At 39.2% G+C, this 16,382-nt stretch overlaps 1 protein-coding gene across 1 annotated transcript in view; it reads right to left on the minus strand.

Moving 5' to 3' along the window:
* LOC115779795 (metabotropic glutamate receptor 4-like) overlaps nt 1-1,382 on the minus strand; it is a 160,342-nt gene extending 158,960 nt beyond the window's left edge. Inside the window, 1 exon segment of the mRNA XM_030728620.1 lies at nt 751-1,382. Within this exon segment, the coding sequence (XP_030584480.1) occupies nt 751-1,290 (540 nt within the window). The 5' untranslated portion in view covers nt 1,291-1,382.
* Between the last annotated feature and the right edge of the window lie 15,000 nt (nt 1,383-16,382).

Below are 16,382 nucleotides of genomic sequence, written 5' to 3' on the forward strand. Positions count from 1 at the left end.
TGAATTTAAATAAGCCACTACCTCATCCCACTGAAAGGGATTTGACTAATATTTTGTAAAAGGGTGTAATTACCCATGAAACCTTTTCAAACACGACAGTACTTTTAAAAAAAGTAATTCTTTTTAGTCAAAAAAAGGTCTTATTTTTGCAGTGAGCCAAGCGGTAAATAGCAATCATACCTTCAGTAAAGTAGAAAGAACGATTATGATTGCCATGGCTGACTGGCATGATAATAAAATCTGTATTAAATAATTCATCAAATGTCCAAATGTCCATGAAGAGAACATGTTTTTTTTCTGTAGCGTAAACAGATGTAAACACCATAGTGATCAAGAGAAAGGCTATAGGCTAAAATGAAATCAAATCCTATTAATCACTTTTGTATTGTGACAGGCAATACCTCTCACTGCTTAGCAACCAGCTCCTTCAGGGCACCAGGCAGAGGGATGAGATTTACCCAGGCATCTCGTCTCTGAAGTTATGAAATTGTTCTTTGTGTGGCAGCAGATATCGAACACTTATTGTTCTCTCATACTGTTCAGCGGCTTGTACCGGTTTCCATCCGGTGTTATTAATTATTCATACAAATACAGTGTATATACGTGACTCATTGGAGCAAAAGCAAATCATAGCTTTTAGGATCATACATCTTTCAGAACAGATCCTGCCCTGTTTTTTCTGCATTTCACTCACACCAACAAACAAAGAGAACAATCAAACCAAACAAATAAGCGTGCTGATAATCTCACCTTAAACAGGCGTAATATGTTGGCCACCATGATGGAAACAGAGCTGGAGGAGGCTCCAATGACACCTACCACCCTCTCGGGTTTGGTGATGATGGGTGCCCCCCCGCCGAGACATTTGACATCTGTGCCGTCCTTCTCGATCAGAGCCTGCACGAAGGTGAGAGACTGCTCCAAGGCATGAGTGTCCCTTGAGCAGGTGTCTAGGATTCGTGCTCCCAGTGTGATGTTGGGCAGTAGATTATTGTCATTATTGATGCGGTCAAGGGCAAAGAGCATGGCCTCCAGTCTATGTATACCCTTCTCCTTTTTCAGCTCCCCGCATGGCTTTCCATCATGCCCTCTGGCGTGTACTGGGAAGAGCCCACCTAAGGAAATATCTCCATCGATGCGGATGGAGTTCAAATGTGTGTGTCCTGGCCCTTTGGATTTGGCTGCCTGAGTGGGCTTAAGGGAGGTGTAAAGAAGCAGCAGCAGCAGAGGAATCAGGCTGTTTCTTTGAGAGCCGGTCCGATCCGGTCTACACACCAGGGGCTGAAACATGACCACGGCCCAAGCACAGATCCACAGTACAACCAAACCCAGCAATCAGAAAACAACAAAAGCCAGGTATTACTTTATGATAGCCAGAGGGTTAATTGCAGTACCTCTTGAAGCAGTTGGCGCTGAAAAGGCTTCCTCTCATGCCTCTCCTTTCTCCCAGGCATTCAATTAATGTAGAATATGAGCTTGGCACTTTCACAGGATGTAATCCTGTTTTCTTCTCCTCCCTCACTCTCTCACTCCATCTTCTGACCACAGTGGTGGGCAGCTGTTCTTGTGTTTGCTGTTATTCACAGACATGCCTATGGAGATCCTTCACTTGGGGCATTAAAAGAACAAAGGTGAACGATAAGCTTTCTTTCTGTCTCTCCTTCCCTTTCTCTGTGTCTCTTTCCTCTCCACCTCAATCAGAAGTTTTTAATCTCCCCCGTTCCCCTGGGCAGGGATTTGGTATATGTCAGAGCCCTCAGGCCTGCTTAGGTCCACAGTCTTCAGAGTGAATTCCTGAAAGATGAAAAAGAGTAGAGAAGTGAGACATTGCACAGAGAAAACAGGGGGGGCACAGGGATTTGTATTGGTCTGAGATTTTCAATACTTTTTTTTTTTTTTTGCTTAACCTTTTTACTGCAGTATTATGTGGAAATGAAGAGACAGTTCTGGTCCAAAACTAATTTCTCTCTCTCACACAGCCTGGCTGCATTTACCCATTCTGCATTCAGTAGGTTGCCATGGCCTCTCAAGGCTGCGAGTCTGATCCCGCATGCTTCATTTTCACCTATCAAGAATGTCGGCAACAGCCGCGATCACAATGCTGTGACATTCTTAGACTATCATGTTTCCCATTTTCTCTGTCAATTTTCCATCAAACTGACAAACTGAAAAAGTTCTGACATTTTTATGGTTCCAATAACATAAGACTGTGCTGACAGCAGTAGTAATAAGGCTGCTGCTCTGTTAGTGCTTTGCTGAGAAATTAGTATTTATCAGACAGTGTATCACCATTACCACCATATTATATATGTCTTCAAAGCCTATCATTAAAAATAAAAGAGTTTAAAGAAACTTCCAGGGGGCTCAATAAGCTACTCATATAGAAGATTTCCCTTTTTACCAAAAGAACCACTTCAGCATTACCTGGATATTTCTGCTTACAACAGGGAAAACCAAGTCTATATAGATTTAGTATAATATAATGAAATTCATATGTGGGCCTCAGAGCCAATTAAGTATGTCTAATGTAACCAACAGGTGTACCGGCTGAGTTTTAAACTACTACACACGAAGAGCAGCTTTTATAGACAACATTTCTCTTAAAAGGAACAAAGGATGCTGAATATGAAAATGCCAGGCAGGTGGAAAAGTGGACAAACACAGAGAAGGAGGACATGCAGAGGGTTGGTGTGACAGAGGGTGAGATGAAGAACGATGAGCTGCTGCTGTGACCCCCTGAGGGCAGGAGCCAAAAGAAAAAGATGAATATCTACCTTAAAGCAGACCTAAAGAAGACCAAAGCCATATTTTTTTTTTTTAGTCTTGGACTGTATTAGAGCAAAGAAGCCAATTCTGCCCCCCTTCAAGCCAGCTTTCTTGTGATTGGTTGCCCCTCACAAACAAAAAATGTGAACAGTGTGTGGGTGGGGCTCCTGCGCTCACCAGCCGGAGATGTGTGCTGAGATAACCATATGACATGTAGCCACTGACAGTGATATCATATAGATCAGAGAGCAGGAAAAAATGACTAAGCAGAGCCTTTACAGTCAATAAAACCTTATTTTCTTGTTGTATCTAACCTCATTTGTTTTTTGTTTTGCTGCTATGAGTGCAGCCAGATGATGTTATGAGATTCTTTGCAGATTCAGTAGCTGTAAACAAGCTCATCAGGTACATTTTAATGTAAATTTGAAGATGGATTATGAATTCCTAAGCTGTTGCCTGAGATGCACATCTAGTCACCACTACACTATTATTTCTGCCTTCCTCCTTTTTCTGCCTGACACTTACACACATGCCAGATGTGCAAAATATGCCAATATAAGCCATCTTGTATGTACATGCCTACACCCTTCTCATTCCTGAAGTTGTAATAGCCTCTGAAGGAACAATCTCCCTACACACAGTCACAAAATACAACTGTAGACATTGGTTTTCCAGCGGAGTGAGCTGAGGCCTTGCATCGGCAACGGCGGAGATTCATTGAGAGCATATTGGAAGTGACAAGGTCCTTTGAATACACCCAACTATCTCCTACTGAGTGAGAAGTAATTTTTCAGAGTTGATTCACTGCAGGTCCACTTAAACTGCTGCAGGGCAGATGACAACTGGAAAGCCAGCCGGCTCACCTTAGCCCCCATAAGCAAACGCAAACCATGCACCAGCACATCTGACATTAAAGCAAACACTAAGATTGAGGCATGGAGTGCTGCTGCCAGCATAGCGTGTTACAAATAGTTTAAAAAAAAAAAAAAAAAAAAAAAAAGAAGCAGGTGTAAACATTGAACACTTCAAATAAGAAACTGTTCTGCAAGGCTGCAGATTCGAAGACAGATGTCATCAAACTTCTGTTTGAACAGAAGAAAAGCAGGTTGGATGACAGCTCATATGTCTTAGTCAGACTGAAGAATGCCAGTTAATCTGTAGCAGTAGCTCGTGTGCAACTGAAGGGAAAAGATCTTATATCTCACAAGATTACATGAAGCATTATCTTGTTAATCAGCTTGTGTTGTCTTGTTTCAGATTAAATATCTGATGGTGTTTCCTCTTTAGTCACAATGCAGACAGCTCTTTCTGATATTTGAGAGATCTCAGTGCACTCAGGGTGGGCTGACTTAGAATGAATCATCTCAGAAACAATCACTATTCAGCTGAAACTATGAATTCTGTGCACTGGGGTTAGAACAGACCACTTTTCAGACTTTCATTCAACATGATAAGTAGTGACGTAGTAGCTCACATGAAACCGCAATCGATGTTTTCACTGTAACACAACTAATTCAGTTCTGCTTTGACTTTGCTGCTTCGAGTTAAAGAAAAATTGCAATGCCACTGAATGAAAGGACATAATGTCTTCACATTTTCAGATGAGCTCTTAATGGCATACCTCAATAACCATATACAGCAGACTTAAGCAAAACAACCAAAATGTTTACCAGCTACAAAATGTCAAAGACAGCTGCAGGAATTACTGGAGATTCATATCAGAGAACAACCTTTCCTCAGGTGCAAAAGCATATTTCAGAGCAGACTATGCATTCATTTCAAAAGGCCGTATGATAACCTTCAGGCAAATAAGTGCGTATTGTTACATGGCCTAGCAAGCTACAGTGGGAGCTGAATCCTCAGTGGCTCCTTAGTACTGATAAACCCAAAACCGGTTAGTAATAATGGATTTCCAAGAATTTCAACTTCCTATGTTAACAATGTACAAAAAACTGGCAAATTATCTATTCAAGATTTAACGCAGAGTTCTGATGGAAATAGTATCAAAAGAGAGCTGATAAACCGACTTTTAATAAGCACAGGAGCCTCTATATCATATATAACATGTAAAACTAGTCCTGCAACATGTTGTCACAACTGGACCTGGTTGTGGAAAGCCATTTTATTTTTTTCTGAGATATGATTATTAACAATCAGAAGAGAGTCTTCATCATTTTTGAGAAACAGGAAATAGGCTGATGGTTGAATGGCACATTTGTGTAGTTTGTCCCATCAGTCCCATACTCCCACTCTCTCCTGTCAGGCTCTTGAAGTGGTCAGAATCATTTTCTCTGACAGTTACATACCGCTTTTCACAGTGTTTTTTGAGGTCCTCATCATTTTGGCTGTCAGATTTGCTCCCTGCTCACTTCTGCAGTAAAGGTATCAGATGAAGTCATGAACTTATTTTTAGGCATCATTAATCCAATTCCCCTATGCAAGAGATGAAGAGTAATTTCAGAAGTGGGTGTGGCCCAAAAGCAAAAAGCCAGAGCTGCTGATGCCACTTTCACTGTCAACGTTGGTAATTTAACCTCATGTATTCTCAGTGGAAATAAAATGGAATGAATTAACATATTTAAAGATTAAACTTCAGACATGATATACAAGCTTAACTCTTTCTCCCTTGGATGACTACTAGGAGTAACCCTCGTTGCTCTTTTCTGAACAGATCAGTTTCGCTCATACTTCAGGCATGCAAAACAAAATGACTGGCTGTGCATCAGAAGTTAGTGAAGGTGCTCTATGCCTACACAGCTTACTATGAATACCCTTGGAAAAACCCAGAACCTATTCTAAAGTTCATCAAACCACGTCTTTATTGATATATACACTGTACTGTCAAAACTCATCATTAAATGTCATCTTTATGAGAGAAAGAGTTAAATTGCAGCTGCACATCACCTGTCTTCTCTCATGAAAGAGGGTAAAGACAGAAAAAGACTCAGGTTATATATTGTCACCCTGCTAAAATAATGGCCCAAGTCATTTTGTAACAAGATTTTTATCTTTTCCTAAATCAGCATATTTTCAATTTTCCTGAAAATGACTTAGGCCATTATTTTAGGAGGGTGACAATATTTAAAAATGAACTTCATTTAGAAAAACCAAGCAGTGTTATGCTTAAAATGCATTATTTTATTTTCTAATGTCTTAAACCTATATGGGAATGACAGCAATATATACACAGTGAGCTGCAACTTAAACCTTTTAGGACTATCTCTGAAAGACAGTATACATGGATTTGACAAGGCCCATAAACATTAAGACCAATAATTTCGCACTGGTATTGCTGCCAATAAAACCTGATTTCCAGAAAGTTGTTTTATATTCAAACCAGTATAGGAAATACTAAAGCCACTGGCAGAGATCTGCAAACTTTGGTTACTAAGAGAAACAATGCTACAGACAGCCTGCTTTCACAAAAAAAAAAATAAATAATAAAAATAATAATATTATATATATATATATATATATATATATATATATATATATATATATATATATATATATATATATATATATTTTTTTTTTTTTTTTTTTTTTTTTTTTTTTTTTTTTTTTACCCTTACAAATGCATTTCACCTGAGGGGAAAAAAAGTAAGAGGTGTCCTCTTTAAAGGAGACAAATGTGTTCTGCAGGTCTGCCCTTACACCCATAAATCCCCTCATATTATTTATCACTTTACATAAGAAATGTCACAGCTCTGGTGCAAGCATTTTGCAGTCTAATCAGTACTGCAAAAGGAACATTATAAATACAAACAGGGATAGATTTGAGATAAATTATTATTTATTCTTAGAAGATTACTCTCCTCTTCATCTTCAGAGACCTGAGCAGCTGCTGGATGGCCAAGCAAGCCAGGGAAAGTTTCAGAAATGCTGCAGCTCTCCTCTCACAGATGGGCAGGATGGCTTCTCTAATTGACACTCCAGCATGTTGATGCTGCACAGCAGATCAATAGGAAGGTAGAAGTAGGCTGCCCTGAGGAAAATGAATGGAGAGAGGAGGGCTTAGCTGCACACAAGGAGTGGAGAGCCTGGAAGAGGCGGTCACTATGTTTCTGATGAAAGAAAAAAAAATACTGAAATACACCTTAAAAGGATGTATTGATCAGGTAGATCAAACTTGAAAGTGGTCTGGGGAAAATAATTATTTTTTTAATTGGAAAAAAAAAAAAAGAGAGAGAAAATTGCAATACAATTAGGGCAGAAAGAGTGAGCTAGGCCACCTGTCACTGAGCTGATTTTCCACACTGCAACATAGTAATTCCAGACTAATTCCTGACATAGTTCTGGGACTGTTACAATGGAAAGCACCAAACATTTACTTTTACCTGCATCTACAGTATTTTTGTGTATTATATTGTCCAGTTTTGTTGTAGGTTGTCTGTTTCAGTCAGCAATGACTATTTTGGATTGCATCAAGTAAAATCAGCGTCAAAAGTCTGCAACCACTTATTAATTTATTTGCTTTTAAGAGGAACACAAATTTGTTCTCAATAAATATAAATTAACCAGAAATGTTGTAATGGACACATTCATCAAAAAATCTTTAATGGGTCATCATGTTATAAAAGAGGAAATTAGATTTATTTATTTGAAAAAAAAAAAAAAAAAAAAAAAGCAGTGTCCCTAACTTTTGAACTGCAAAGCACAATCATTACTTTGCTCATAATAATGCATATTCTTTTGTTGGAAAGGTTTCAGAGAAGGAGTTTCTGAAGAAGGATAAACATAATTCCATCACTATACAAAGTTGCTACTAAAGTATATGTGCATAATTTTGACAAGATGAATCTTCAAGCCTTCAAACGCCCCCATGCAGAACTACAGAAAGGGTCTTGATGACAACAGTTTTTATTGCCAGCTGTCAAACTATGTGTTTGAGACAAAGAGCAATCCTGATACTCATTTGTGTCATGCTTCACAATAGAGCGAAGCTTCATTCAGATCTGTGCAGCCTGAATGTGGGGTTTGTTCTCTCGTGTGTGTGTGTGTGTGTGTGTGTGTGTGTGTGTGTGTGTGTGTGTGTGTGTGTGTGTGTGTGTGTGTGTGTGTGTGTCAAGTTTCCAGCGACTCAGCCAAGCCATGCAGTTAATACTGACAGCTTCCAATATAGGTGTTAGTTTGCCTAATTAGAAAAAACAAAAAGTTTGGCTCAATCTGCCAACATATTTATTCCAGTTTACTATAATTATTGTTTATAAAACTGGCCCAAGGTACAAATACTCTTGAACGGCCAGGATGCAATTTCCACAGTAATTATTCAAACAGCTTTTACCCACCGATATGATCTTTTCCATTCTCAGAAAAATCAGCAGGAAGTGTTTATATTGGAAAAATAATTAGAATATCAGTCAAGGTTGACCGAAATGTTTCAACTGGCCGCTGTCAGGCCAACAACAGGCAATTGCAAATATATTCCCAGAGATGTGCACGAAGCAAAACATCCCACTCCAACTGCATGAACATTCATTGCTAAAAAGAATAAAATACTATGTGTGAGGGATTTGTTGTAAATCACGAAAACCACAAAGCAAAATAAACCCATCCAATAAAGGATGCTTTTCAGCCTCTGAATGGGAAAAAAAAGCTAAATATACAATGTGCAGTTTAAATGATCAGGTTGGACAATCTCTGAGGTCATAAATGTAATGGAGACTTCATCAATCTTGATAAGGTGGCTAGCTTACTTAGCTCTAAGATAGTTTGTTAGCTCAGAAATTTATCAGACACAGGAGAGGAGACTTCCACACTGGTCCTTTACTTTATAGTACTTAGCATCTGCCATACAATGCCATGTCTCCAGACTCTACATCCCCTAATCTGAGGAGAATCTTTGTCAGTGTCTGTCTACAACTCTCAAGTCTAGCTCATCACAACAAAGCAAAGAGACTTCAGCTTATGGCACGATTTAGCAGTTGAACTACACTTGTACAAAATTGAGTTCTAAAGTAGGAAGACTGCTAAATTAGCAAAATAAAATGTCAAACTCAGTGCAAAAGATAAAAATAAAGTTTGTTTTTGTTTTGTTTGTTTTTATCTCGCTGTGTTTTTCCACCAGACATCATTTTTGCTGTAGCCTCCACCATCACTGTTCCCCTCTTCCACTCTGGCAAACCAATCGTTACTGGCTGATGAAAAATGCATCACTACCGCTGCGCCTGTGTGGCAATGTCTGCACATTCAGGTCCTTGTTTGGCAAGGGCCTGAATGTAAGTGCTGTCCACTGATATGTCCAAACACTAAGTTATTCGTTATTTAAGCAGGATGTCACTCTTTAAAAATAATCAAACTGCTTATTTGCTATGTTTGAGATGCACAGTTTTATTGGGGAGTTTGTTTCTGTTGTAACTGTATGTCAGATGGAGCTATGCTGTAATGTGAAACTGAAAATCTGACCTTCATGCCTACTGTGCTGCACTGTGATTGGTGGGATTTCAGACAGGATTTCTCAAAAGGAGTTGTGGTGACTTTATTATTACCCACCCTGATCAGTGGTTTTATATCGGTGCATACAGTAACAGTCAAAAGTTTGGACACACCTTCTCAAATAGCTCCTACATAACCTGGAGGTGTGTTTGGGGTCATTGTCCTGTTGAAAAACAAATGATGGTCCCACTAAGCACAAACCAGATGGGATGGCACGTTGCTGCAGAATGCTGTGGTAGCCGTGCTTGGTTAAGTGTGCCTTGGATTTTGAATAAATTTGAAAGAACTTTGAAAGGATACTTTCAAAGTTCTTGAAGTTTTTTCAGACTGACTGACCTTCATCTCTTAAAGTAATGATGGCCTGATGGACTTCGTTGAGCAGTTCTTGCCATAATATGGATTAGAGCATTACTCCAATAGGGCTATTCACTGTATACCAACTCTACCTCTTCACAACACAACCGATGGCCTCAAACACATTAAGAGGGCAAGAAATTCAAGAAATTAACTCTTGACAAAGCACAGCTGAAACTGAAAGACATTCCAGGTGACTAAGCCTCATAAAGCTGACTGAGAAAATGCCAATATGTGCAAAGCTGTCATTGAAGCAAGAGGTGCCTATTTTGAAGAATCTAAGATATGAAACATATTCTGACTTAACACTTTTTTTGTTTACTAAATAACACATATGTATTTCTTCATAGTTTGGATGTCTTTAGTATTAATCTACAATGCAGACAATTTTTAAATAATTAAAAACCACTGAATAAGAAGATGTGTCCACACTTTTGACTGGTAGTGTATATATGAGTAATTTTTCACCACTTCCTTCCCATTAATAATTGAGCCTACTGTTTGTCCACAAACTCACATATCCGCATGCAATTTAAATTTCATCTGGAGTGAAACCTTTGTTTTTTTTTTAAAGTTTTATAGTTTTTTTTTCTTCATTTTATCAGCCCAGTATGAAGTTCAGCTTTTGAGCGAAAATGAAGGAAGCCAAAAATGTTAACTCCAATCAATATGGGGAGACAAAAAGGAATAAATGAAAGCTATCAGAAGAGCTTCAAACTGTAAAGCCCACTGTTGGGCTGTTGTAATGACAGATAACAGTAGATACTGCTATTCTCCTCTGAGTCCCATTTCTAGCCTGTGTCTACCTACATTTTGTCAAACTGGAGCCATTACAAGCATGAGAAATTAGTATTTAGTGGGTCCTATTTGCAAGGTACCAAAGGATTTGGGTGTTAAGGAAGAAAGGCAGGTTCTATAGGGTCATTCCAAGTGGATTCATGGACTTTTATTCATGTTTGTTTGTTTTGGTTCGTCCTGCTGAATTTCAAATTAAAATCCTGAGCAGAATCGTGATTTTAATTTCTAGATCCACATGGATTATCTTATCCATCATGTCCCCTGCTGATGGTAATCCCATCCAAATGGGACTTTTGAATATCTAACTGGAGACCTGACCTAACCTTTCACATTGTATGCAGTTATCCCGACTTGTAAACATCATCATAGCCTTTCAAAAAGAGGGGAAAAAGGCAAATCACGCATCTTTTTGCTGACAACAGTTTTTCTAGTGATCAGCTGATCAATTAATCAACTATGCGTGAAGAAGAGATAAGTCATGCAATCAAATACAAAGCTGCTACATATTATATGTTACTGAAATATGAATTATAAACCTGTAAAAGGCTGTATTCATTTATACTGATGGAATCATGTCCAGTATGATGTATGGATTTGATTATCGCTACCACAGGGGTCCAATGGGAAAACCATTTTACAGACAGGAAAATGACTGGAATGATCCCAATTTCTTTCCCTCGACATCTGATGTGTTTTGTCACTGTTAGATATAAAGAGAGATGGGAGCTGGGAGCCTGAATATTTTATCTCTGGGGCGCATTAATTACAGAAACAGCAAAATGCAGTTGACAGTTGTGATTTATTTAGAACCCTGAGATATGTGGTAAATCTTGCTAAGACATGATATTATGCAATAGCTGACTGTGGCCGTTTGATTTCCCTTCGCTGAGAACCCTGAGGAAACCAGGGTATAATTTATCTCTTGAAATATCAACTTTATGACAACCGCACCAGAGAGCCTCTCCATTTCTGTGCCAACTACAGAAATTTTAGAACATGCAAACAAGGCTTATTAACACGTGGCCATCTCTGTGCTTTTTCCAAAGCAGCGATGTGTCATGTGTTGTTTTGGAGATACTGGAAGACATTTGGAAGTAAAAGTTGAAAACAGAGGAGGGGAGAAGAAGTGAGACATCCCTAAATTTTTTTGTTTACTTTCGCTGGATGTTTTTCGGTGCAGGCTAATGGAGGGCTAAAGATCACTGAGCCACATCTAGCAGGAGATAAATGGACTGAAATGTGAGAAGAAGCCTGATTCTCCTGTCCTAGAAAAGTGGAGGGAGAAATACAATGCTGCTCGACTAGGATGAAGATGCTACAAAAGGGGAAGATTGTTGACTTCCTGTTCGCCGATTGACTGATTCAATGACTATTATCTTGCTCTAAAAATGAAACATACACTTACACAATCCTCCAGTTCTCACCATTCTTGTTCGCAGTATCTTATCCTTTATTCAACTAACCTTCAATACGTTTCTTTCTCTCCTGTTAGGAAAAAAAGGACCATCTCTACTTGGTATTCATCACCGTTACAATTCCCTATAAAGCTTTCAGTTCCTACCAGCCATCACATGCATACCTGGGGGCCTGAATTGAATATGATTCAGAGGGCAAGCTTGAATCTTGAATTCACAGGTTGAGATATATCCAAATACATTGGTCTCTCTCTAAGCCTCTGGCACTGAAGGCTGCTCATTCTTACGCACTATGTGAGCCTGGTTAATGGCCCAGTAAAAAGATGGTATGAGGTGAACCATCTCCAGCCTCCTGTTGACTCTAAGCGGCGCTTGGTAATGATGCCTACATACTTCATCTTGTGGGTCAACTATGCTCCCTTTTCAACCTTGTATTTTAGACTACAATGTACCAAAGATTAGTATTTACAGAGTATGAATGCAAAACGAGACTACAGAGCTTGTCCTAGAAAGTGTGTGTGTGTGTGTGTGTGTGTGTGTATACAGCGTGGGAGTGGTGGGGTCACAGTCGATACTGAAGGCTGGTACTTCTCAGACACACTGATTGATTTACTGTATCTGTTGGGCTAGACCTGCCTGCCTGTCAGGATTAAGGAATTATGTCTTATCAGACCTGTTCCCCTGACAGACCTATTTCCAACAGAATCACTTGAAGCAGCAACATATGGAAAACTAGGGCATATCTGTAAGAATGAGTGGTTTGCAAGTATAGTGTGTGCTCGTTAGATTTTTCAAGATAATGGGAACAAAGTGATATGCAGTCACACAAACTTTAAGGGCCTGAGTAACAGCCACTGTTCAGTTCTTCTGGTCTGAAGTCTGTTTACTGAATCCGAATCGTATCAGGTCTTTTTTTTTTTTTTCAACATGAATTTCAAGAGAAACAGAAAAATGCAAGCCACAGTTCAAGCAGAGCCATCACCTTCCATCCCCCAGACAAAAATCATATGAGCAACTTTAATCTATAGTAGCTAATACAAAATACATAAGGCCCAGAACCTCTGGAGAGCAAAGCCTGAATCGGAAGGCCTCCCTTCTGAGTACAACTTTATAATCTCTGCCACATGCAGAGTGAGAAACCTTGGTTTTCCCATGTATCTCAGAAAAGATGGCTGATTATGTGAAAATTTAAGTCTCTGCACCTCATACTTTCCTGGGAACACACTGGTAGACCTGCAAACAAGCAAAAACACAGTCAACAGGGGACACGCTAACAAAGTGCCCCATATATTCCCAATGTTAACAACAAGACAGTGTTCCATTGTCAAATCTGCAACACAGCACAAAATAAGGCAGAATGAAGGAACTGCACAACCAAAACATCGTAAAATCTATCCTCAGTTTAGCTTTCACAACCTTGGTTTATTACAGATTTCCTGAATTGTTAAAGCACTCACTCCCATTCTCTGAAGCAAATTCTCAATGTCCTATGCTAATCAGCCTCTCTTTTGGCAAAACTTTAAACAGTTTCCATCTAATTAGATGCAATTTGCAGATCTCATTTAACCTTTTTGCAAAACTCTAAGTACATTCCCACTCACTGAAACACATTCTGCACAGTGATTCACTTATGAAGCATAATGGTAACCACAGGAGGTAGAAGTTAAACACAACTACAGCACAGATGTCATTTCTTAAACACAAAATTGTTCACACTTGTTGCTAAGGATGATGAAGCTGAAGCCCTGAACTGAGACAATTCAGACCGCACAGCCATTACTGGTGAGTTGAATGTTGAAAATATCAGTGGATGGAAACTATCAGAGAACCAGCGGAGAAAGACCAAAATAATTTATGTAATTTCTGATGAAATTTGAACCACTGTGATAGAACACATTTGTAAGGTAATAGAAGAGTTTAGTATGAGACTATATGCCCCACACTATGATTTACTCATAAGAAAACAAAATACACTCATCAGCCACAGGTACACTGGTTCAACTGCTCGTTAATGGAAATATCTAATCAGCAACTCACTGCATGTAGACAAGGTCAAGATGACCTGCTGAAGTTCAAACCAGGTGTCAGAATGGAGAATAAAAGCAATTTTCGTGACTCTGAACACGGCATGGTTGTTGGTGTCAGACAGATTGGAGTGAGTATTACAGAAAATGCACAACCATCTCTAAGGTTTACAGAGATTGCGCCAAAAAGGAGAAAATATCCAGTGAGTGGAGGTTCTCTGGGCAAGAGTTACTTGTTGCTCCCAGAGGTCAGAGGAGAATGGTTAGACAGCTTTGAGCTGACAGAAAGGAAGCAGCAACTTACATAACCACTCATTACAACCAGGGAATGCAGAAGAGCATCAGTGAACAGACAACACATCCACTACCGAAGCAGATGGGCTACAGCTGCAAAAGACCACACTGGGTGCCACTCCTGTCAGCTGAGAATGGGAAACTGACAACACTGGATGACAGAAGATTGGAAAAGTGTTGCCTGGTCTGATGAGTCTCAATTTCTGCTGCAACATTTGGATAATAAGGTTGGAATTTGGCTTAAACAGCATGAAAGCATGGATCCTGCTTTCCATCAACATTTTAGGCTGCTGGTGGTGTAATGGTGTCTGGGATATCTTCCTGGCACACTTTGGGATCCTCAGTACCAATTAAACAACATTTAAACACCACAGCCTGCCTGAGTATTGTTACTGACCGTGTCCATCGCTTCATGACCACAGTGTACAATCTTCTGATGCCTGCTGTTATTGCAGCAGAATAACATGCTATGTCACAAAGCTCAAATCATCTCAAACTGGTTTTTTGAACTAGTTCCCTGTGCGCAATTGGCCTCCACAGTCACCAGATCTCAATCCAATACAGGACCTTTGGGATGTGGTGGAATGGGAGATTTGCATCATGGCTGAAAAACAAAGTAGATTAAGTAGAGTAGATATTTTTGTAGATTTGCAAGACAGCCATATAAGGCTATTTATTTTTCCATGTAGTGTGTAACGAATGGCAGTCGCATTAATATTTTTTGACTGTCTGCAATCTGTCTGCACAGATCAACTGATTTGGTGTGTTTCTGAGTTTTTGCCTGAAAGCATTGAGAAAAATGACTGAATTGTGATTACTGTTCAAATAAAAAAGGAACAATGAAAATATGAAGTTCAACAGTAGCTGTGATATCTAGTCATTTAAGTGATAAGCTAAACAAAAAAAAAAATAAATCAACCATTTTGAGCAATAAATGTTTTTTAAACAAAGTATCAACTTAGAGCAGACCTCACAACGCTTATTTAGAGGCCATGTTTGAAAACTTATCTTAAATGCCCATGGTAAAAAACAACAATAACATGCCCACTATTTCCTCCTTTAATTTAGCCCTGCTCCATGTCCAGCATAGTTCGGGTTATTTTCAGTACAGTAAACTCGATTTATATCTTCTTAAAAGCAAAGCAAAGACAAAATAACATGAAAATCACCCACTGAAGAGGTGATCTGACCACACATTCTTCCACCTTAATGAGCTCCATCCTGGAGCTGTGTGGGTCTGCATGCACACAGCACTGTCAGCATGTAGCCTTCTGTCAGCCTCTGCACACCTGACTGTTAACAAATCCAGTCCAACAAGGGAAATGCGCAATTAAGCAATACAGCCTCCACAGCACTAACAACTGTCCACTTTATACACAGCGGCACAATGGGCTCTTCTGCCGTCAGTAAATCCAACAAACAGAAGGAAAGAAATCCACTCACCGATCATTTTATGGGAAAGACTTCATCGCCGAGGAGTTTGACAGCAAACACATAATTGTCTCCATTTTCTCTTCTTGTACACCGCCTTTTCAGATCCAGATTTGAAGCAGCTAAGGTTCCCAATAAATGCACCTTAAAGTCAGTAAATTTGGGAAGTCGCCCAGACCTGAATCCTAAAAAATGAAGCCACCGACCTCCCAGCGCTGCAAGCTGGCGTGAAGCAAAGATATGAAGTTAGTTAGCCTTAAGCTTTGATTCTATCTTTTGTAACTTTCCATTTGATTTACTGTAATTAGCTTGCTTGAACTTCACTGCATTTGCTTTGCTTTTTATTTTAAGTTCACGCTTTCAGATGTAATTGGGAAAATGTGTTTTTTAATTAAAATGTGCACCTGGCTTCTTTTGGCTTGACAGGATGGTTTTAAATAAGCACGAGTGGCATTGAATTCGGCTTGCTCTAGAGGGCGCTGTATCGCCCCAAACAAATCAATATAATTAAGCAGGGGCACAAAGTCTGTTGTCTTTTTTATATATATAAAATAATCTCTGTGCTAAGAGGAGGGGAACAAAGGCATCCTTTACAATTATAGAAAGTATAAATGTGCTCTTAAACTGGTGATTAAGCCATCTTTTTAGAAGACTGTTTGCAGCTCTCAAGACGCAATCAGAAGACACTTGACCCCCACCCTTACACAAACTTTAACACTACTTGTGGTTACAGATGCATATTCTTATTATGACTTGTTTTGAAATCATCTAATAAGAAATACAGTCGTTTGTGTTTGCTAGAAGTAACAAGATTAACTTCAATATCTAGAACAAAAATAAAATAGATAATACCGTATGATACTTT

Source organism: Archocentrus centrarchus, chromosome 5 (assembly GCF_007364275.1).
Source record: "Archocentrus centrarchus isolate MPI-CPG fArcCen1 chromosome 5, fArcCen1, whole genome shotgun sequence".
NCBI classification, from domain to species: domain Eukaryota; kingdom Metazoa; phylum Chordata; class Actinopteri; order Cichliformes; family Cichlidae; genus Archocentrus; species Archocentrus centrarchus.